The 23,848-nt window shown below is 41.3% G+C and overlaps 1 protein-coding gene across 5 annotated transcripts in view; it reads right to left on the reverse strand.

The window, feature by feature from the left end:
- The window catches only part of CEMIP2 (cell migration inducing hyaluronidase 2), a 164,115-nt gene that overhangs the window by 56,443 nt on the left and 83,824 nt on the right, over positions 1–23,848 (reverse strand). The window contains exons 1-3 of one of the 5 annotated variants that reach the window (XM_079925822.1): positions 22,242–22,430; positions 4,956–5,298; positions 507–647 (exon numbers count right to left, since the gene is read on the reverse strand). In XM_079925822.1, the coding sequence (XP_079781948.1) occupies positions 507–647; positions 4,956–5,286 (472 nt within the window). In that variant the 5' untranslated portion in view covers positions 5,287–5,298; positions 22,242–22,430. The other 4 variants (XM_079925818.1, XM_079925820.1, XM_079925821.1 and 1 more) reach the window with 4 other exon arrangements.

The raw sequence follows: 23,848 nt of genomic DNA on the forward strand, positions 1-23,848 counted from the left end.
AGTTAAGTTGGGAAAAAGAATTTACTAGAAGTCTGCTTAGAAAATTGAACCTGTTTTCAAAACATATTAAAGGAAGAAATGGAGAGTTCATATCTCAACACCCTAAAGATGCCCATGTGTATGAATTTCAATCCATTCACTTTAAAGGTACATCATTTCTAGAAAAATATGTAAGACTCTACAAATCTGAATCTCATTTTCACATATGTTAACCCACATTAACTCTCTCATCACTGTTCATAGTTGTAACAAAGATTTAGCTATGAGAGATGACCTTCTGGAACTATTTCCTTTTCTATAAATCAAGGGTCTTGACTTGAGTGATTTCTACGGCCCTTCCAGCTCTTGAATTCTACTGTTCTACCTTAGGAACTTTTCCTGTCTCCATGGTTAGAGTGACACCACATCCTAAAAGCTAAGAATAGTTTTCTACATAAAGAACATCAAACGTTGCCCTGCAGTAAAGAGCAACCTTGCTGTTCCCATAGACAGGGACTGCTACTTACCTCCATCCTTAATGACTATAGAGTTCACCGTGGCATCTGAGGTCAGGCGGAACATATCTCCCTCCTTGATAACAACTTGTTTTGCAGAATCTTGTCCTGGATCCCAGTTCCTGAGACGAGGGTTTTGATCTGGGCAATTCTCTATAAAACAATGCAACGTCGATATCCCATTAACCAACAATATGCAAAAATACCTTTAGCCAAATCCAAGTACTACCATCATTTATTGCAACCTGCAAGTAACGGGCTGACATATTTTAATTTCCTTCCATAAGGATGGAAGTTCCATCCATCCCACCAAGCAGAGATGTGTCAAATCCTTTACTTCCTCAACGCATAAAAAAGGTTTCACCACAGGGCTTCCCTGGTGGCGCAGTGGTCGAGAGTCCGCCTGCCGATGCAGGGGACACGGGCTCGTGTCCCGGTCCGGGAAGATCCCACATGCCGCGGAGCGGCTGGGCCCGTGAGCCATGGCCGCTGGGCCTGTGCGTCCGGAGGCTGTGCTCCGCGGCGGGAGAGGCTGCAACAGTGAGAGGCCCGCGTACCGCAAAAAAAAAAAAAAGGTTTCACCACAAAACCAAGTCGCTATCCACTAGTTTGGGTCAGAGTCCACAAGGTGAAAACAGAGTTCGCCTGAACTATCTACTCTGGAAATAAATCAACAGTAAGAGGCAAAACTCTGAATTGTTCTTGGACCCACTGTAGAAAGCCGTTTTAGAAAAGAAACTATGTTCACAACACACTGATAAATAAAAAATAGAAATTGCTAACCAATATGTATATTAGGTCTTCCCAGGTTCCTTCCTATGCACAGTGAATCATAAAGTAGGTGAAAATAGCAATTCTTTCATTCCAAAGGCAGCCGCTGATAAACATCACTATCTTCAGAAATATACACTTTCCCAGCAAAGCTTCAAGAGGCAAATGGCCAAAGACATGACTTCTTATTTTCAGAGATGAGGAAACGGCAGATTAGAGAAGCCAAACCCTAGATTACTCAGCAAGTTGAGTGATATGGAAGTTCCCCTTTAAGAAATGAGGTTTACTTTCCTTGTAGCGTTTCTTTACTAGAATTATAAATTTCCTCTTGAGGGACTTCCCTGGTGGTATAGTGGGTAACACTTCGTGCTCCCAATGCAGGAGGACCGGGTTCAATCCCTAGTAGGGAAACTAGATCCCACATGCATGCCACAACTTAAGAAGTCCGAACGCAACTAAGACCTGGCACAGCCGAAATAAATAAATATTTTTTTAAAAAAACAGATGTGTATAGTGTACATAATATGTTAGTAACGTGTAAGATATGTTAAAAAAAAAAAAAGGACTTCCCTGGTGGCACAGTGGTTAAGAATCCACCTGCCAATGTAGGGGACACGGGTTTGAGCCCTGGTCCAGGAAGATCCCACATGCCGCGGAGCAACTAAACCTGTGTGCCACAACTACTGAGCCTGCACTCTAGAGCCTGTGAGCCACAACTACTGAGCTCATGCACCACGACTACTGAAGCTCGTGTGCTGCAACTACTGAAGCCCGCGCGCCTAGAGACCGTGCTCTGCAACGAGAAGCCTGCTCACCCCAACGAAGAGTAGCCCCCACTCGCCGCAGCTAGAGAAAGCCCACATGCAGCAACAAAGACCCAACGCAGCCAAAAATGAATAAATTAATCTTAAAAAATAAAATAAAAAATAAATGGAGTGTTTACAAAAAAAGAATTTGCCTCTTGAATAGATGATGATGAAAACATAAAAGTATTTTGCATTGCCACAGCTATTTAATGCAGGAGACATTTAGTTTCTGATATAATTTGGAAGAAAAGAGAGGAAAAAAAAATCACACCAATTTTGACCAACTAATGACCAGGTAGTTATTGAGGATCAATTTGTCCATTCTGGACTAGATAGTGTAAAATTTATAAAGTATATAATTTATAAAATTTAGAATGAGCTCACAGCCCTCAGAGCATATAACCTAGCTTGGGAGAAAAAGCCACCATGTATGAAATAATACTGAACAATGTGGTAGTTACTTTAGATGAAAAAGCTCAGAGAAAGGAGGGGTGGGGCTAGAGTAACCGAGGCAGCTTCAATGGAGCAGATGACACTAGACATAGATCCTCAAAGGGTGGATAGTATTTAAATAAGAGGAGCATGAAGGGGACATAAGAATACTAGTGATGCAAATATCCCTTACTATCCAAGTCCATTTGGTTGCTCATTTAGAATAGCAAGATACAGCCTACATTTAAACTAAGCCAAGATAAGAATGGACAGGATATGCTTGCAAATCATATGAAGGTGGAAGGTATATGTTGGGGGATAATATGAGAAAAAGTAGAGACACTGGGTACATCACAAAGATATAATTTTTTATAGGAAGAAAATTGTGATCCCTCATTTTGAACTTGCACACCACTAATGCAAGCATCTATTTCTAAGCATTCATGTTGGCTCATGCTTTCTCTTTGAGGTGATAATAACCACTACAGTTAAAATTAGTCCCACTAGTTAAGACCTTGGCAATTATTTCATGGAATTAGTTTTTCTCCTAGCAGTTTCATAATCATTGATATTTAATTCTGATAAATCAATGATCATCACTATTATACTAAGAATAATCCTTAAACTTTTATTCCCATCAAAGAAACAAAAAACATCTTGAATTCGTTCTGACTTAATACTGAGGATTTCTTGAGCTTTTCTTCTACCTCCCTCTCTACCCATAAAACATTTAGCTGGAATGCTCCATGATATCATAAGCAAATGTAGGCCCCAGGTAACAAGCACTGTACCCAGCTACAGAAGGAAATCCAGAAGGAATCTAAGTCTCAAAAGATCTAGAGCCTACTATAATAGTTATATAATTCCTCTTAATTGTTTATAATTATTCCCCAGGAAAGCATGCTTCATTAGAAATTTTTTATCACCAAAAATTCCAGTCTGTTTTTTTCCAGTAAACTACACTTAATGAGAAAATATATAGTCTGCAGAAAGCATCAAAAAACTAGCTTAGCTAGTTCCACCTTCTCAGCTACCCATTTGTTGAGCAGTGGATGCATTATCAAAGTTACATAACAGCAATAACCACAGTGAGGCTGATCCTGAAATATTTCAGCATACCACATCTTTCCACTGATATTCTGCCCTTACACTGCCAAAATGTGAAACTAAACGATGTTGATTCAAGGAACCACATCAGCAATTCAATGTCTTAGCTAGAATATGAAAACATCAATTAAAGCCACAGATTTCAGCTCTGATTTTCCAAAATCTAGCATCCCTTTACTGAAGATTACTTGGAAAGAATGAATCAACAGCAGTGAATTTGGTTATTTCTCTGGAGAAAAGGGGAAAGAAAGTCAATGCTGCGTGCAATGGAAAGCAATGTTGCAAGTTCTTTATGTGGTCTACTGGCTTGGCCAACAAAGATGTTGAATGAACATCTCTCTTACTTTAGGTCTATTTTCTTAGAAGTATTGACATTACCTCCTCCCAAAACCTTAAAGTCTATAAGACCCCTAAATCACCCATGAAAACTAAATATACTAATATTTCTAAGTCTAATAACTGGTAAAATGCTTCTCAAACATTATACCCATTTAAGGAGGCACTAATTCAACAAAAATCTGTTGCAGACTATAAAAAGAAAATGCAGACCAGTATGGTACCAATCCAGTGGCCTGGTCTGCTTTTTCCACAGTGCTGAGCCCTTTGATTTTCGGAGAGACGGATAGGGTATATTATGAGGCCATTCTTCATTGGTACTATATTGAGGCTGACTGACAATAAACTTTTCAAAATCATTCAAAGTACTGCTATATTACCAACTTGAAAAGCAAAGGCCATTTAAGAAATTAAAATCTCCCTAAATGATGTTTAACTATGAAGACAAGTGTATCAGAACTTATACCTACTAATGGATCTTCTTCTTTAAGGATATGTCTTGTTCCTCAAAAATATTGGAAGCTTCTCTTTTGGAGCTGTCTCCTCAACTGGTTTCAAATGGCAGAACACAAAACTTATCACTTTCACTTATTTTTCAATTAAATATACTTTATCACTGCATTTAGTAATTTTTATTACTAAAAACTTGTGTCAGTCTGAAAATCATACCTACCACAAAAGATGAAATTGTGCTACGACAGGATTTCAAAAAAGACTCTTAAAATTACTATTTTGAAAAGAAATGCTCTAAGAAAGTCTTGAGCCCTGGGACAAAGTGGGAAAATGGAAAGGAAGAGCAATCCTTTAATTTTGTCATTTCCAGTGGATTCCTTTAACAATTGCTCTCATTCATAAGAAGATACACCTCATATTATCTAATTATATATTAGTAAGCTAGAGCCAAGTTAAAATAACAAAAGACTTTTCAGAATTTATTCTACTCTTTCCTTCCCTTCTTTCTTCTCCTAGAATGGGTTCTGTATGCACACATGCACACATACGCACTTACCATCTGGAGCATATTTTGAGGATATTCCTAAAATGACTGCAAGTGCAACAAAAAATGAAAAACTAGTAATAGCAAAGCAAATGAAAGTATTTTTGTGCCTCTTCTGCTTTCGGCTTTCTCTCTGGGCCTGTTGTTCCTCAGATGAGAAAGCAAAGGTGGCCCGGGCTTCCGGTCTGGTAGAGGTAAATTTGGCTGCAGCTTGGCTCTTTGGAGGAGGAGGGGGACGCAGTGGGACAACCTTCCCTGGAACATAGCCAGATGAGCGATGGCTGTTTCCATTCTGAGGTTGCAGGAAAGCAGGGGAGTGGCCCCTGGAGTTAGTGGCATGCATGATATACTGTCACTGTGAAAAGAAAAGAAAATTAAGGCTCAGAAATGTGAGAATTGTAATGGCTTTTTTTTAGTATTGTGGTAAAATATACATAACATGAAGCTTACCATTTTAACCATTTTTAAACGTAAAATCAGTGGCATTAAGCACATTCACAATGTTGTACAACCATTACAACCATCCATTTCCACAACATTTGCATCATCCCAAACAGAAACTCTATAGCCATTAAGCAATAACATTCCCCACTTCGCCCCAGTCCCTGGTAACCACTGTAATGACTTTTTGAAAATATCAAGTCAGCTTACATCCTGGTATAATGAACTATGTCAACAATCACCTCCACTAATCGTCTTCTAATGCCATGGCTCTTCCACCCTGCACATTATAATAAGCCACTAACGTTAATGCCCAGTGCCACACTCCCAAAATTAAGTCAGGAGCCCAGCATCTGTATCTTTTAAATGCCCCCCAAGTGACAGTAATGAGCATCTAGTTTGAGAGCCACAGTTCTGTGGCAACTGTTCTCAATTGTGCATAAGAATCACCAGGGAATCTTGTTAAAAATGTAGATTCCCAGGCTTTCTACACCAGTGATTCTGGCTCAATTGGTGGAAAGAGTGCCCTGGAGTTCACATTTTTAAAATGTACCTTGGTGACACTGAAGCAGGTGGTCACACCTTGAGCATCATTACTGTAAATCACTTCAAAGAATCCATGTGTCATATGAGAACCATAAGGTGGCCCTAACAAGTTCCAGGAGGCAAGCATGCATGTTTAGGTGTCTAATTTTTCCACAAAATTTATCTCCTTGTAAAGCAATCAAACTATTTTTAACCATGTTATCACTTAACAGACTGTGAATTCATTTAATGAGAAACTCTATATTATTCCTTTAAATCCTCAAATTTTGTTTAAAAAATAGTAGCATTCAAAGATATGGTTAAGATGATTTTAAAAAATAGCTAACATTCATAGAGCACTTTACTGCCAGGCCCTGTTCTAAACACCTTATGTGTGTTAACTCATCTAATACGTTTAATTTGTCGTATTCATCTAACACAACACATCTATGAGTAGGTGCCATTATCCCCATTTTACATATGAGAAAACTGAGGACTAGAAAAGTTGATTCGCTAGTTTACAGAGAACCAGGACTTGAACCCAAGAATTTTGAATCTAGAGTTCAGGCTCTTAACAGTTACACTCATGTGTCTTCCAAAACAATTGAGAGGCAATAATTTCAAAGAATCAATTCTGCAAGGGTATAACAAGAACTGTGTTGAGTCTGAAAGGGCACCTTAATATTCTCAGAACTTCTTCATGCAGAAGTTTACCAGACTCTACATGATTCTTTCTTATCTAAGAGAAGCTGACATACACACAAAACGGCAGTCCTTTTTACTTTCTATATTCTTTATAGTAAGCATTTACCAGTTTTCGAATAAAAGAATAAGTTTTGAATGAAACCTTACTCTGTAACTTTGCCAAGTTAAAGAAACAGAGGGAGGCTAGGAGGTAGGGAGGGAGAAAAAGAGAAAGAATGGAAGGAGGGAGGGAGGGAGGGAGGGAAAGAAGTGTTGTCATTTAATGTTCTTATTGCAGCAACTGTGAATAAATAAGAAACATGATGTTCATTACTTCCCTTCCTTAACAACTGCAGCATCTCAGAGTCACCTGACTTCATTCAATACTCTTATAATTAATCCCACTCACCTTCTGCCAAAACAACAAAAAAGGGTACTTCCAAACTACTCTAAATTACAGCAAATCCATTAAACACAAAATGTGGCCATTAAAGAAGCCACAAATAAGTGTTCCCAGGACCCAAACGACCTGGAAATTAATGGGGACAGAAAGGGAATCTAATCAGGAATTGATGCTGATTTTACATGGGGCAAAGAACTTTCTCAGAGTGTGTCTGTCAAAAACACTTGCTTTGTGGGGTTTGATTTCTGAACAAAAGTAATTATTTAGATGAAGCTTAAGCTCTATGACAAAGGGAGAACAACATGATCGAAGGTGCTGTTGAAGAAACTGCTGTATGTGTCAAGCAGCCGACCAAAATAATAGATACATCCTGCTGGAACAAATGAGAGAGTATGACAAAGACCCCTTTATGATCATCTATTAACAAAGAAAGGACTAAACTAGATACTCTTGAGTGCCAGGCTCACCAGGGTGAGAGGGGAATCAGACTATAATCTCCTCTGAAAGGGAGCAGAAATCTTTTGTTTGAAGCTGAAATCACTTGATACTTTATTGTTTCAGGGTGAGAAAGGTTGTTATTACTTAACAGCCGGGGGGCCCCTTTTGTGGGAGATAATGTCTCCAGATGTACCCAAAGCAACAGAAAAAAAGGCAGTGAGAGCCTAAATGAAGTCACCATCCCACTGGGAAAAATATTTGTCTTCACATTCACAAAATGGTATCCTAACATGAAAATTCAGATGGTGTCTGCCACAAACTAACATGACCAATAAATCAATGGTAATCATGGTATGTTTTCCCCAGGACCCTTCTGCAAAATTGTATATATTTTTTTCTACATATTATGAGTCCATTAGCTCTATTTTACTGAAAAACATGTAAATACATAAGCAACAAATACAATCACTATTTTCCTAAGTAACACATTACTGAAACTATATTAGAATAAATTTACAAGAAAATAATAATATGCAGATTTTCCTCACAATTTATTACAATTTTTTAATAAGACACAAATACATTGCTTTAGGATTTCACTTTACATTTAAGAGCTTGCTTTAGTAGTATTATAAATCAATTACTTTAAAATATATTGATTGCTAGCTAGATTTCAATTATTCATGGGGAAAAATTGTCATTTCACTCATTCAATAAGCACTTGCGAGCTCTTACTGTCATTAGAGAATTGTGGTAGGGACTATGGGGGATAAAGATAAAAGATATACAGCATCCCCAAGAAATGCAATTCCTAAATTCAATTTTATTATTTATTTATTTTTAATTATTCCAAGTATTTATTTTAACAGTATTTGTGTCAATGAAATAGTATAAAAAGTTAAACAATATTATACATAGAGTCCTAAATTCAATTTTAAATCACTTGCTTGAAGGAAGAGTGAAATTGACCAAGGAAATATCATGAAATACTGTGATAGGTTCCCAGGCTGTTCAGTCCATAAGGTTGTTACTACTCGTAGCATTAGTTTGAACATTAGTTTATGTTCCCAAGAACAACAGAGAAACCTAATAGAGGAAAGAGGATGAAGAGTTTCCCCTGGCTTTCAAGCTTTATTCAAGGCTAGCATTAGGTGTCATTTTAAAATTTTTACTACAGATGGAAGTTTTTACTTAATATACTGTTAATTTGTTTATATCACCTGTCATTTTTAAAAGGGCTGTATTTCTAGTGGAAATCACATAGTATACAGAAGGAACACACCAGTATTTTAAGATATATTTTAAGAGTTATTTTGGACTGTGCTAAACCCCTAAACACAAACAATCCAAAATGAGGAATAACCCAAGTCATTCATATCAAATTTGGAAATACACTCTACAAAGCTTTTGGAGCATAATTTTTGGTATTTACATGTTCCTTAGAAGAATTATCTTGTGAGTATTTATTTCCTGGATGATTAAAAACCTAGTAGCCCAAAAGGCTTGGTAATAATTAATTTGAAAATAAAACCACACAATTAAAAATTTTCACCAGGAATTTAGGCAAAATTTAAAGTAGATATGAAAGAAATGACTAAAAGTATGAAAAAATCGTATCAACTTAAAGATATGCAAATACTGAAAAAAGGGGTAGCGTTCAAAACCTAGTACTTTTGTCAAATTCTCAGTTGCCCTCACACAAAAAAATACCTTAAAATTTTCTGGTTATTTTAAATAAAATTCTTCTCTTGGATAAAAAGAGTGTATAAACTCAAACAGTAACTGTGGGAGGGGCTTACAGTTGGTAAGAGTATTCAATTAATTAATTTGATTATAAATTACAATAATCACAGAAAGTAATTTATTTTGAAATTTCAACAACATTAAAGGAGATCATAGTTGGGTTTTTTTGACCTATTAAAAAGGGGCATGATTTTAAGAAAACTGAGATAGTCTCCTATAAAGTTTTCAAATACTGTGCTATTTCATCCATGAAGGCTTCTCAGGATTCCACAATAAGTTCCCTGCCTGTTCTTCCCTGTACTCCGTTTAAAACTCTTATTGAATCACCTTGCTGTCTGCCTTATGTTTCAGTTAATGTAAGTATGTGTCCATCTCCTGCAGTTGACCAAAAGCCTCTTGAGAGCAGGGACAACACCCAGTAGGAACTCAGTAAGTGCTTACTGAACTTAGAACTTACTGTTTTCCTCTCTCTCTCACTCTCTCGCTCTGTCACTCACTCACACACACACACAACACACACACACACACACACACACACACACACACACACACACACACACACACACACAGGAATTTCCCATTTACTCCTTTTTCAACATCCTTGAGGCTCTGGGAAATTTGTCTAATTTCTATATTAGTTACCCTAATTTGGGAAAAATGGAGAACATTTACTACTTCAAGCAAAAAAGTCAACGCATTAATTTTTACAAAATGCTGATATGCAATCTAGTGGGTGACTAAAAGTTATTATTAACAACTGCAAATAGAAATTCTAAAGATACAGAGCAGCAAACCATCTAGACAAGCTCAGCTTTTCACAATATTTGTAAGTTTTAACCACACACTATGAAATGCAGTAGGTACTTTGGAAAAAGGAGATGTTCCATTCCACTTTATATTGTTATGCTGACAGCAAATAAATGCTATGATCAAAGGTAAAGGCTTCTCAATACAGAGATAGTGGCAATTAATTCAAAACTCCTAAGAACCCTTTAAAAGGGTTGAGTTTTCATTTTCTTTCTACTGCTGAGCTACAAATACAGAAGGCCAATTGCCTACCACAAGTGCTTATCACTTACACAGTGGTTGAGGACACTTGCCCTATAGTGCAAAATCATCCAGCCCCTCCAACCCAATGTAGGGGTGTCCCACAGCCCATTGCTATGCCATGCATATTGGCCCCATCATACTGAACACCTAATGAAAATGCAATACTTTTGACTCATTTAAGCCCTTTTAAATCCTGCCTACACTTGGTATAAAAACTTATTTCTGAATGGAAAATTCAGGCTTGTAGGAACACTCAAGAAACTGGCATGATCTCCTCAAGTTTATCTTTCTTTGATCAAGGACATAATTCTTGAAACAGTATCCAACCTAAAGGTCAGTTCTACAAATTAGTCTACTTTCTGAGAGTTTCAGTACAACTGGCCAAAACCTGGCTAAGGAAACTTTTCCTTTTATTAAATCTTTAGTAGGTCTTTGTAACACACTGACTGGTATGCTCAGTCACAGCAAAAATAAAAGTAAATTATGCCAGGAAAGAGAGGTGTTCGCGAATTATGATGAAAACAAATGATAATTTTGTTTATAATTACTAGTAATCACGACCTAACAAAATTCTTAACCAGCTCCTAATGGCCTTGAACTTTCAATTAATGGTTCTAACTTCCAATCTCCTATTTTTAAGAGAAGGACAAGAGAGAATAACATCAAGGTGATTTTCAGGTTTGGGTTTTTTTTGTGTGTGGGGGGGAGTAGGAGGTAGGATGTTTCATCTAGTTTTGTTTTAGATTCAGATATGTCTGTAGTTGATAAACAATGAGCTCAACAACTCAATCATACAAAACTATGCAGTAAGAAACAAACTTAGCAAAGTTGACTTTTAGGATCTTCAATTTCACAAACTGTCAAATATTTAAGTGTGATCAATATTCTCATATAAAGATTTTCAAATGCAAAGGATAAAACAAAGAGAGTTTCGGAGAGGGGGAATTCTCTTATACATAGTTTAGCAGAATATACTTTATTACATATTCTATTCCCAGACCAAACAAGATAAAACACATTTTTCTACAACAATGACTGCAAAGGAATTCAGCATAAATGCTAGGTCTATTCCTATAGCTATTTGAGAGAAAATAGACAGATGGTGGGGAAAAAAATAAGTTCACTTTCATTCAGAGATCTGCTTGGTTTTGTGTAAGCAGACTCGCAAAGAAATGAATACTCTGAGACTTCTAAACAGGACAGTGCCTTCACACTGTCACATTCACACATTCTCCATTATTACCCAGCGCTTGTCATAGCCCTTCTGTCTTTGTCCTTCAACTCTCCAAATCAGAATGAGTCACTAGCCCCTGCAACTGTCTGGCACATTCCCAAGAAATAAGACACTTTGCAGAGTTAGTTTACCTGCATTGATTCCTGCTCATTTCACTAAGCTGATCTCACTGAGGCCAATGTTCAGAAATAGAAGGGGAATGCACCAACCTTGAACCATAAACAGCTCCCTATGAAGTAAAAGGATAAGGTACTGAGACACTTTAATGCTAATCTTCCACCTTCTTTTCGCCACTTGGTCAATTTAGACACATATGATGAATGATATACTCAAAAGTTAACCTAGTATTATATATAAACACCAATATGCACCTGACTTCCAGTTTGGTACCGTATATTGTTCACATTATCTCCCCCCTCAAAAGGAAATAACTCTCTCAATACACACTAACTCTATTAAACCACAATACCGAGAAATCACAAGGAATATTTCAAACATATAGTCCTAAAAAGACTAAATTTACTAGAAAGAAAATTTTTTCCCACTAAGCATTTGAGTTGGAATAATTATTATTTAAAGTTAGAAGACATTTTTTTCCCTGCTTAGAAATTCACTTTTCATTTAATCTATACTCTCTTTGCTAGAAAACTATAGCCAGGAAACAGTAAATCCCTGGAAAACAAAAATTAACTATAAATACTAAGAGTTTGCTTTCCTGGAAAACAACGAAACAATATATGCTCATGGGTCTGTATTTAAGGATTTCAGATTAGCAAATTAGCTACAACTTCACTAAAGTGTATATATCCTTGGCAAATTCTATTGGAATCTCCTGTTAAAATATGGTCCATCAAAACAGAGTCTTTATTTATAATATCTAATGCCCAAAGTAAACCCAGTGAACACTTTCCCACTTTAAAGTAAGTGACCTTTAAGAAATAGTTTAATTCATTATTTTACTCCTCTCACTTATGCAAGGTACAGGAGGCAGATGTCTGATTTTTCTGCCACCAAATATACTCATTAATCCTGTCTTTTTTCAGATCCGTCCATGAAAAGCAATGCTTGACCCTAAAGCCAAGATGGCTGATAGAGCGAAAAGGCTGCAGAACATTATCCCGGGAAACAAAAGAGAAACAAAAGGGGCAAAAATACAGATCTACAGACCAAGGCGGGTAGAAAGGGTAACAACTGAACAATATCTCACATTCCTCGCCCAGTCAAAAATAAAATTTTTAAAAAACAGCAAAGTACATAGGCCTCTGGGTAGAAGTAAAGAACTAAAGGATAAGCAAAACTAGAGCATGATTGTTCTTCAACTTGGAAAATTGGAGAGAGGAGAGGGTCATTTTACCTACCAGTTCTCTGCTCTTCACTTCTGTTTCCTTTCTTCCGACTATTATTCCTCAGATTCCTTTTTCTCCTTAATTCTTTCTACTGAAAGCTGTTCTTTTTTCTCCCCTCCCTCTCAAGGGTCTTTAGACCATCCCCCTTCGCCCTTTTTCCCCACTGGCTGGGAGGACACAGCAGAGAGACTCCCAACCTGCTGACAGTGACGGATGGCTGTGCAGAGGCACACAATGGCAGACGGAGGCATGTCATCAGCCTTGCAGCTGGCCTTCGAAAGAAAGAACCAAAGCCTAAGTCTGACCTGAGGGAGGCTGATTTAATTAAGGTCATAGCAAAGGGCAGAGCTGCCTGTGGGCTACATTCTCTGCCGAGCGCCAGGGACAAAGCTTTAAGATGCTTTTCCAGAAGAAAAATTCAAGAAAGTCATGTTGGTAGAATGTTGAAAGGTGGGGAAAAAAGAAAAGACAACAGAGATGTGTTTGATAAATCAGTACAGGTGTACCAAAAGTTTATGATCCAGTGACATACAGACATCAAAATGCAATGACAGTAGGAAATATATACCAAGTATGTTTTGACATGCCTTTCAAACTAAGAAATATTCCAGATGAATAATGAGATGCCCAGACTGAAGTGATCCAGGCTACTCAATCCAACATCAAAGCAAAGTTTCCATTAATGGCAGGTGCAGGATCAGAATCCAAATGTATATATATTTTTTAACCTACAACACATAGTCTATTTTTCATACAGTATATTTAAGAGAAAAGCCTTACCAAACAGGGAATGCGTTCAGGTTTGGGGATTGCTTATGAGACAAGGATTTTGCTAGATGATTGGGACCCAGCGATGCAAAAAATATACATGATCTCCACCTTCAAGAAGCGCATAGCCTAGCGTTGAGGGGGTGGGTGTCAGACGATGACACAGGTAAACAAGTAATTACAATATATGTTGAGGCAAAGACACTAGGCTGGTGTGTCTAAAGGGGTGATAGCCTGATTTTATTAAATCCCAAACTTACTTACCCAAATGTATACCATCAGACTACTACTAATATCTTCCTTTGCATGTGTGAACTAAAATCTACCACTGAACTCTGCCCCTAAAATGACAACACACTGGGCTTCCCCGGTGGCACAGTAGTTGAGAGTCCGCCTGCCGAGGCAGGGGACATGAGTTCGTGCCCTGGTCCAGGAAGATCCCACATGCCGTGGAGCGGCTGGGCCCGTGAGCCATGGCCACTGAGTCTGAGCGTCTGAAGCCTGTGCTCCGCAACGGGAGAGGCCACAACAGTGAGAGGCCTGCGTACCACAAAAAAAAAATGACAACACACTGTCCAACAATAACCAATATAGGGAGAAAACAACAAACTCAGGATGTCTTTCGTATGCTCCAGAAGGCTGGCTGGCAGGTGTCACCTGCAGATGAGTTCCTGAGTTCCTGGCCAAAATACAAAAAAATCACAGCCCCTGTCCTCCTAGGGCTTGTGAAACCTAGGCCTACCATAGGGACCATATACACCCCATCCACGGTCTCCTTGACATTTGTCAAATTCAGGGGTACCAGAGAGTCAAAAGGCAGGACCCCCAGTGAACGAGCAATTACTCAGCACCAGAGCAGAGGCTGGACTTTGCATGGCTGAACAGGGATAGAATACTGCCAGCAGTAGCAGGACAGGTAAACAGGGGCTGAGTAATGAGCTCAAGTGATGAGGACTAAAGCACAAACAGGGAGCAAGAAGAAATACTTTAAGGCTAAAGCCAAGTTCAGACGACATGGTAACCAGGCAGCCGGGGAAGGTTATCCATGAACTGACCATATATTGTGAAGGGAGGCCATATGGTAAGGACAGGCACTTGGACAAACAGCAACTAATATCCATCAAAAGATGTCATTAATCATGCAGATAAGATGATTTCTCTCTCATTTGGCCTTTTCACCTATACCTTCATACACAGCCCACTTGCTACCAAATTGCTAGCTTCTCAACATTACTAGCACTTCAATCTGTCTGAGTATATGGCATTGGATGGCTGGGGAATGGCTATCACCAAGCACCTATTGAACAATTAAAGCCATATCTTTTGCATTAAAGAAGTATAATATTTTTTAAATCCTCATACAACGTTGACTTTATAGTGGTGGCACTGGTGGTATTAAAAACAATGGTATGTATGTGGGAGTTTTTTAGCCACAATTTTTAAAAAAGTAACTCATTTTTCTAATTTATTCTGTAACCGGAATCAGGCATTTGTCCTTGTGCTAAACTTAATCTTTCCAATCTCTTAAGTGTTAATAATGAATTTTCCAACCTCGTTGTATATTGAAAAACAAAAAAACAAACAAAAAACCTCACTCATTCTTAAGGGAAGTGAGTCACCATTAGCAGAGACCATTATGATAAGAGAAGGCTTGCAGTCTCCAAGCACAAGCCAGTAATTAGGCAAGAGCCCCCAAGTCAATAATAATTTCACTCTTCGGAGAGACTTAGTAATCAGACATGACATCTAGTTTGTGGTGAATATGCATATGTTTTAAGATACTAACATCAAACTCAAAGTCAATGAGGACAATTCTTTTCTCAGTTCCTCAATATGGATTATCTTAAACTGCAACCTTTTCAGGCAAAAACAATGTTCCAGTCGCACTTCTGTGCAATGTTAAAGTCATTTTTAGGGCTTCCCTGGTGGCGTAGTGGTTGAGAGTCTGCCTGCCAATGCAGGGGACACGGGTTCGTGCCCCGGTCCAGGAAGATTCCACATGCCGCGGATTCCACATGCCATGGGCCTGTGAGCCACGGCCGCTGAGCCTGCGTGTCCGGAGCCTGTGCACCGCAACGGGAGACGCCCCAACAGTGAGAGGCCCACGTACCGCAAAAAAAAAAAAAAAGTCATCTTTAAAATACATTAAAGCTAAGACCGCCACAAACTCTCCCAGGCAAACTTTTCATAATATAAAATCTTATCGAACGTTGCCAAAGTTTTACTTATTGTCCAAACTAAGATGAGGCCCTGATAAAGTAAATAAAGTGAAAGGTTTATCACTTGTCACCATGTAATGAAAATAAATATCTTGTTACAAGTCTGGTTAGTCTAATAATAACAATTTCAGAGCAGATTTGCCTACTAGATCAAAGGACTGATTTGCTGGGAGATAGCAATTCTAAGTTTTAAGTCATACACAGCTTTGAGTCTGTTTCACTTTTTGTAAAGAGACATTTTAATAAAGACCCTATGCCTCACACATCTTTGTATCATTCACAGCAACTTGCACAGTGCCTTGTACATCTTGGGAATGTAACAAAATATTTGCTGGGCATAGTTTCTAACAACCAGCATTAAAGGCTTCCCAAAACAAGTACAGGAAAAACAAAAGAACATGCAAACCTATTTCTAATATGCTTTTATCATATGTTTCACAACACAAATCTGAGTAATGTTTCTTACTTAGAAGAACTTGCTTCTTTTAAAAAATGTGCACTTCGACAATATTTTAAATTAGTAGACTATTTATAAAAAATGCAAGTAAAGTTAACGTTACTTTTACACTTAGTTCCTTATCTGACAAACTTATTACAAGTAGCTTCACCCCACTCTGTGCACCATATCACATCCAGATTCTCCCAAACAAAACAGAAGGTACAGTGTCTGCCTTAAACTTGGGCGCAGTGGATTTCTAAGCCAGAATGCAAATTATTTCACTATTAAAACATTAAAATAACTAAATTGCTAACAAAACCAAAGAGTAACAAATTAGAGTATATTGGAGAAAAAAATATGCTGGCTGGAAATTAGGGACAAAGGGGTTCTTGTCCCTGCTCAGCCATTAATTTACTACATGACCTTACCTAATTAGTTAGCCTCTCTGGGTCTCAACTTCCTCATTTTAATATTATTTTTGAGGCCCATTCAAACTGCATACTAAGATTCAGCATGTGTAACTGTCCTGCGAACTGATTTACAGTCATATCACCCTTCCCCCAAAAAGTCACATTTAACATGGCAGTTTTAAATACTGAGTATGGATTTCTATCAAAGGCAATTTATTAAAATGTCAGATGAGCTGAAGTCCATTTCAAGCAGAGAATTAAGGCAAGTATATTAAAGCAAGTACTGCTTACAGATTCAAGTTTCACCTAGACAGCAGCTGTTGCTATTGAGAGCACAGCCTTTCTTTAATAGTGTAGTTGAAAAATTACACCTCTATACAAATGGAGAAAACTATTAAGGGTGATTTTCATGGTCTCAAAAACGCAGATGTATAGTTTTTCTTGTCCTTTCTTTTTCCTTTTCTATATTCATTTTGTTAGGATCAAGACAAACAGAAGGACTAGCCTGACTTGGGAGGGAGGGAGGAGAGTACGGACATTACAGTACAGACCCAGACAAGCCCCTCTCAATTGATGTACTGTACTAGACAGCCCATCCTTCTAATTAGCGTTCACAACCCAAACGCGATGAAAAGATTTCCTATGGCTGAGATGAAGATGCCTGAACAAGTGAGACTCACCATATGACAACAGCTGAAGACTTGCACTCAAGATGGGATTCAGCACACTCAGGAAAGGGCCAATAAAACAGAAATCTGTGACTGAGACCAATTAGACTAAGTTATAAACTGTATCTATTTACAGCTTTTAAAAAGAACATATTTTGAAAGTACCAAACAGCATTAGCTTGTATGGTACTTTATCATATACACAGCAAATTAAATCAAAGTTAATCCTCAAAGAATTCCATAAAGTTATTTTACAGATGAAGAAACAATGTGTGAAGAATGTGGGGATCTGCCCAATAAGCGAATGGTTAACAATTGTCAGAGCTTTGTTTTAAACTCAATTCTGACTTCAAGTCCTCCAATCTTTACATTTCAAAATGGTACGTCTAACACCAGTTTTCAGTCCCTACTATTACGTCTGATTTAGTAAATTTTACTTTTCACTAAATTGCTTCCCCCTCCCATTCCCAATCTGATCCTCCTCTGGGTTCTTAAAGCATTCTATGCATAATTCTCCAAACACTTATTGGGCTTTCTAATTGTTCATTTCCTTTTGTACCTGAATAGACTCATTTCTTCAACAGCAGAGATTGTTTTATCCTTCTTTATAGATGGAAGCCACCAGGTTATCTTTGCTCCTTGTGGGTTTTTTTTTTTGGCCTCGAGGCATGTGGGACCTTAGTTCCCTGACCAGGGATCGAACAGGCGCCCCCAGCACTGGCAGCGAGGAGTCTTAACCACTGGACCCCCAGGGAAGTCCCTATCTTTGCTCCTTGTGACCTCTGGAATTTCAACCAATTCATCCAACTCCCTCTCCCTACCAAAAAGAACACTCCACAAAGAGAGTGGGCAATCAGATTGTTTCCAGAAAGCCTGACACACAATAGGTGATTAATAATTGTTAGCTGAAGGGATGGTGGGTGGGTGGATGATGCAATACTCATAAATATTTTACAGCACTTTACAAGGTACACATTTACATACAGCAACCCATGTGAGTAAAACTGTTAACTTGACAATGGTAATTTAAATTTTCTCTTTCTGACATGTGGTTCATCATTCTCAATTTCAGAAACTTGCCCAGAGGCACATAGCTAGTAAGTAGTAACTTTTCAAATTCAGAAATGGCCCACAAGACTACCTTACTCTCTGCTTTGTTTCCTCTTCATTTCCAAGATAGCTGGTTGAGAACAGGCTTGATTATTTCTATTAGAACATGAATGAGGTGTTGCCCCATTCTGGTTTCCTGTTGTGAAAGTTTCCTGACTTTTGAAAATTTGAGGGGTTATAGGCCAAACCAAGGAAAGAGACTCATGGGACTTCCCTAGTGGCGCAGTGGTTAAGAATCTGCCTGCCAATGCTGAGGGTTCGAGCCCTGGTCCAGGAAGATCCCACATGCCGCCCAGCAACTAAGCCCGTGCGCCACAACTACTGAGCCTGCGCTCTAGAGCCCACGAGCCACAACTACTAAGCTTGCGGTCTGCAACTACTGAAGCCTCAGCGCCTAGAGCCCATGCTCCGCAGCAAGAGAAGCCACCGCAATGAGAAGCCCGCGCACCATAACGAAGAATAGCCCCCATTCGCCTAGACCCCGCTCGCCGCAACTAGAGAAAGTCCGCGTGCAGCAACCAAGACCCAATGCAGCCAAAATTAACAAATAAACATAAAAAACCCAATAATCCTTAAAAAAAAAAAACAGAGACTTTTACTCAATTAGCTGTGACAAAGGAAATCTAAACAAGTACCATGTAAGAATTCACTGATTCAATTTTCCTGTACACACACACACACACACACACACACACACACACACACAGTGCCCAGTCCTCCCCTTGCTTGCTCATTCACAGACTGTTAAAGGGAAACAGGTGATGACTCAGAGTTCACTTCTAATCTTACTTTTCTGGGCCTGTAAACACATTCAGATAAGACAGCGTCAGGTGGACTGAACTGAAAACCACAAGACTTCCAGTTACACACACACACACACACACACACACACACACACACACACACACACACACACATATCCTGTAGTGCAGGTACACAGAAAATTGAGAGGAGTGGTTTTAATGTAAAGGATAAAGCATCAAAAGGTGCTAGCCAATGTTTACTAAGCAGAGGAAGTGCACTACCTTCTGCTTTGCCCAGAAATGCACACTCAAAAGAACCCTTTGCATAGCTAATCAAAGACACAACCAAAGTATGATGCCCAGACCAATTCTGAAAACAGCAAGTTTCCTTCAAGGGTCAAACAAACATTAATAGTTCCTTTCTAGACAACCAAAGAACCATAAGGCTAAATATTTTAAATGTATTTGTTTTTATTTTATTTTTTTAACATCTTTATTGGAGTATAATTGCTTTACAATGCTGTGTTAGTTTCTGCTTTATAACAAAGTGAATCAGCTATGCATATACAAAAACCCGATATCCCCTCCCTCTTGCGTCTCCCTCCCAACTTCCCTATCCCACCCCTACCCTCTAGGTGGTCACAAAGCACCGAGCTGATCTCCCAGTGCGAAGCAACGGCTTCCCACTAGCTAGCTATTTTACATTCGGTAGTGTATATATGTCAATTCTACTCTTACTTCGTCCCAGCTTACCCCTCCCCCTCCCGGTGTCCTCAAGTGCATTCTCTATGTCTGCGTCTTTATTCCTGTCCTGCCCATAGGTTCATGAGAACCTAAATGTATTTGTTTTTAAAACAGAGACATTTCCAACAGGTAAGCCTGGCTGCTTTGAGGACTCAGTCTTCACTCAGCTCAGGTGAAACCTCCCTCCATCCCCCTTCCTCTAAATTCTTCTCACTTTGTACTGGGAAGAGCTCACGAAGATAGTATCTGCACACTCTCAACACGCGTAATTATGCAACATCGCATCACAGTCACACTGAAACAAGGGGAGTGAACACAAGCCAGTGAGTGGCTCCTGTGCGGAATGAAAGTTCTTAAAATTATTAAGCACTCTATCCTTAACTCTTACTGCTGATGAAAGGAGACATATATCAAAGTCTGTTTTCCTAACCTAATGCGGAGAATTTAAGTGAGCGGCTTCCGCTCCACGGGAAATCTGGGGACACAAATCAACCCTCAGCAGACAGCATCCAGGGACGTCAGAACCTTGGTTTTATTACAAGGGGTGTAGCAACCAGCATTAACCGCAGCACTTAGGGGTCCTCACAGAGCCGGACCCCCTTCCTTTGCCAAGACCTCCCAACTTTGCAGAGGAAAGCTGGAAGTGGGGGCCAGTGCTAAGCCTTTCCCCAGCTTTAAAGAAAGCTGCACGAGACCTTAAAGAGTCGCCTTACCTTAACTAAAAGAAACTGGGGTGGGAGACGGGGGGGGCACCAACCCAGGGTAATAAAGAGACAAAGATCACCCCCAAACGCGTACGCGCGCGCTCACTGAAGCCGAAACTCTGCAATGCACATTCCACCAACCTTTCACTGTAGTCGGCTTCCTGTGGGGTTTATTCCCCCAAGCCAGCCCTCTCCAGAAAGTTTAAGACTGTTCACACCGACTTTCAAAGGTCCATTGTTTGGTTCCCCGTAAAAGCAATGAAAAGAGCGAGGGAGAGAAAGAAATCAAGATGTGGTTCCCAAAGACCCTTTCTTATGGACAGGACTTACTCGGAGGAGTCTTGTTACTCCTAATCCAAAGAGGAGAAAGGCGGCGCGCGGTGGGAGAGGGGGGAGGGTGCTGTGGGAGGCGGGAGGATTTTGCCGTTTCAATAGAAATGCCCCAATGCCTGACTGCCGGGAGCCGGGAAGGAGCGGAGGACCATGGTCCGCGTCCTGGCAGTGGCCCCCAGCGGGCAGCAAGGGAGGCAGAGCGGAGGGGGCGGGGGCTGGTGACCCCGTTGCTTCTTACCTTCCCCTCCCCCGCTTAGCGTCGGCTAATTCAGGTGCCTACACAGCAGTCCAAAGACACAGAGCCGAGCTCCTGGCGTCCCAGGGTCTGGATCTTCCCTCCATGGTCAGGGAGCCCCTCCAGCCCCGGCCTGCCGCCGCTGCCGCTTTTACGCAACTGGCAGCCGCAGCCTCTGCCAGGAGGTGAAACACTCTCCTCCCGGGAATGACGCGCACTTCCCTCCGCCTCCGCCTCCTCCTCCTCCAGTCCCGAGCCTCAGGGGCAAGGGCCTCAGCTTGCTCTCTCCGGAGCAGCTACTCCGCCGTCTCCGTTCCTTCCCCTCCGGGAGGAAGAGGAGGAGAATCGTGGCCCAGGCGGCTCGGGCCGAAGCGTCCGCGCGACAGTGAAGTGGGGGGCGGCCGCGCGGGGCAAAGCGGGGTTCCGGGAGTCCCGCCTGTCCCTGGTCGGCGGGCGCCGCGGCTCGCTTGGGTCGCGCTCAGCCTCCGCCGCCCAGACAAGCAACCCGGCTCTGCGGGGCCGAGGGCTGCTGATTGGGCGCTCGGGCAGGCGAGACGAAGAAGGCGGGGGGAGAGGAGGAGCCTGTGGCCGGAGGAGGCGGTGACCGCGCAGGGCTCCTCCCGCTGCCCCAGCTCAGGGCGAGCTGCGAACGTCGGCGCTCAGCGCCTCTCGCTGCGGCGCCCAGGAACAGCACCTGACCGCCCGGTTGCCGGAGCAGGCCCCCCCAAGCAGCGCCTCCACGCTGCGGCACCCATCAACCCCAGGTTGAGCCTAACTCAGAGCCCCCATAACCTCCCAGCTGAGCTTGACTCTGCACCTTCATCACTTCCCGGCTGAGCCTGACACTGCGCCCCCCATCACTCCAAGGCTGGCCTGGACATTATACCCCTGTCACCTCCCGAGGGAGCCTGACTTTGCGCCCCAACATCTCACGGCTGAGCTGGACATGCCCCTTCATCGCTCCTGGCTGAGCCAAACTGCGCCCCATCATCCCCGAAGGGACTTCCACAACTCCCGAAATTTTTCTGTGCGTTCGGCCACCGCACTACGGCTGCCCCCACCTGGCCAATCACCGGCGCTGGTTTCTTAGCCTTTTCGGGAGAACTGTCTGCTCTCGACTCAGGACAGCTCCTCCGGCAGCGTAGAGCGGTCCCAGCATCCCGCTCTCACGCCAGAATAAATATACCTACGTCTCCCCACGCCCCCTGCCCGCGCCACTCTGGAGTGGCTGCCACTTGCAGGAGTGGCGCTGCAGGCCACTCCCCCGCCCACCCCAACTGCGATGTACCTCTCTATGGACACCCACACTAGGGCTGGAATAGCCTGGCCGCCACCACAGCTGGAGCTGCTCTCACCGAGGGGAAGCTTGGCTCCCGCTGAGGGCGCGGCCGGGGCTTTATCACTCAGACCTACGAGGTCCCGGGCTAGTGACAGCAGCAGGACTGCCAAATCCAGGCTGTCGCCATCCGCCACTTAATCCAGAATTGGAAGTTTTCCCGCTAGGGAGCTCTTTCAGGGAATACTGTACAGATAGACTGTTCAGTTTTCAGGGTTGCTCTTTTCTTTTTTCTCCACCCTTTTAAAAAAACCTCAGTCATGCAACCATGACACACCCAGCAGGCGGGAAGGGGAATTCCCTATTTCGAGGGTTTTGGTTCAGGACTTTGCTGGAATCAATGTTTCTAAATCTTGGCTGATAAAATTCCTGTGGGACACTTTGAAAATTTTAGATTGCCAAACCTCACACCATCTACGGAATTAGAGATGCTGGGAATATGCAAGTTTGAGAAACAGTGCTAGAGTGCATCCCAGAATTAAATAAAACCTTGGAAAGATGCCTCTAAAACAGCAACACTGTCTAGTGCTGAGACCTTAAAGAAACCACCCAACCCTGGGAGCCACTGTCCCCTCTGGGAGAGGGAGGAATGTTCTTAAAATAAGGCAGATGGTTTTGAACCACAAACTGGGGGGAACAAAGGACTATTTTAGTAATCTAAAGGTGAGATGTCCAGGACCATGCCTTGTAAGGACAGGACAGGAACTGTGTGACCCTGTGTGGTAGGCTAAAAAATAGTCCCCCTAAGATATCAGATCTTCATCACTAGAACCTGGAAATGTCCCCTTACAGAGAAACAGGGCCCATGCAGATTAAATTAAGGATCTTGAGTTGAGGAGATTTTCCTGGGTTTTCAGGGTGGCCCTAGCTGCAATCACATGTACCCTTATAAAAGGAAGGCAGAGAGGAAAAGGCAATGTGTCCAGGAAGGCAGGGATTGGAGTGATGCAGTCAAGGAATGCCAGCAGCCACCAGAAGCTGGAAGAGGCAAGAAAGGATTCTCCCCTAGAGCCTCCAGAGGGACAGCAGTCCTGCTCACACCTTGATTTCAGACTTCTGGCCTCCAGGAGCCTGAGAGAATAAATTTCTCTTGTCTTAAGCCACCAAGTCTGTGGTAATGTGTTAGAGCAGCCACAGGAAACAAATATACCCTGTGACCTGTGCAGTGCCAACTTTATGTTAAAAGGCCCATTTTCTTAAGCTTTATTATGTGCCAGGCACTTTGCTTAGAGTTGGGACATCTCATTTAATCCTCCCAATAATTACTATTCCAATTTTAGAGATGAGGATACTGGGACTCAAAGTTTTAAGGAGCCTGCCAAGTTCACACAG

This window comes from Stenella coeruleoalba, assembly GCF_951394435.1.
Source record: "Stenella coeruleoalba genome assembly, chromosome: 7".
Lineage (NCBI taxonomy): Eukaryota > Metazoa > Chordata > Mammalia > Artiodactyla > Delphinidae > Stenella > Stenella coeruleoalba.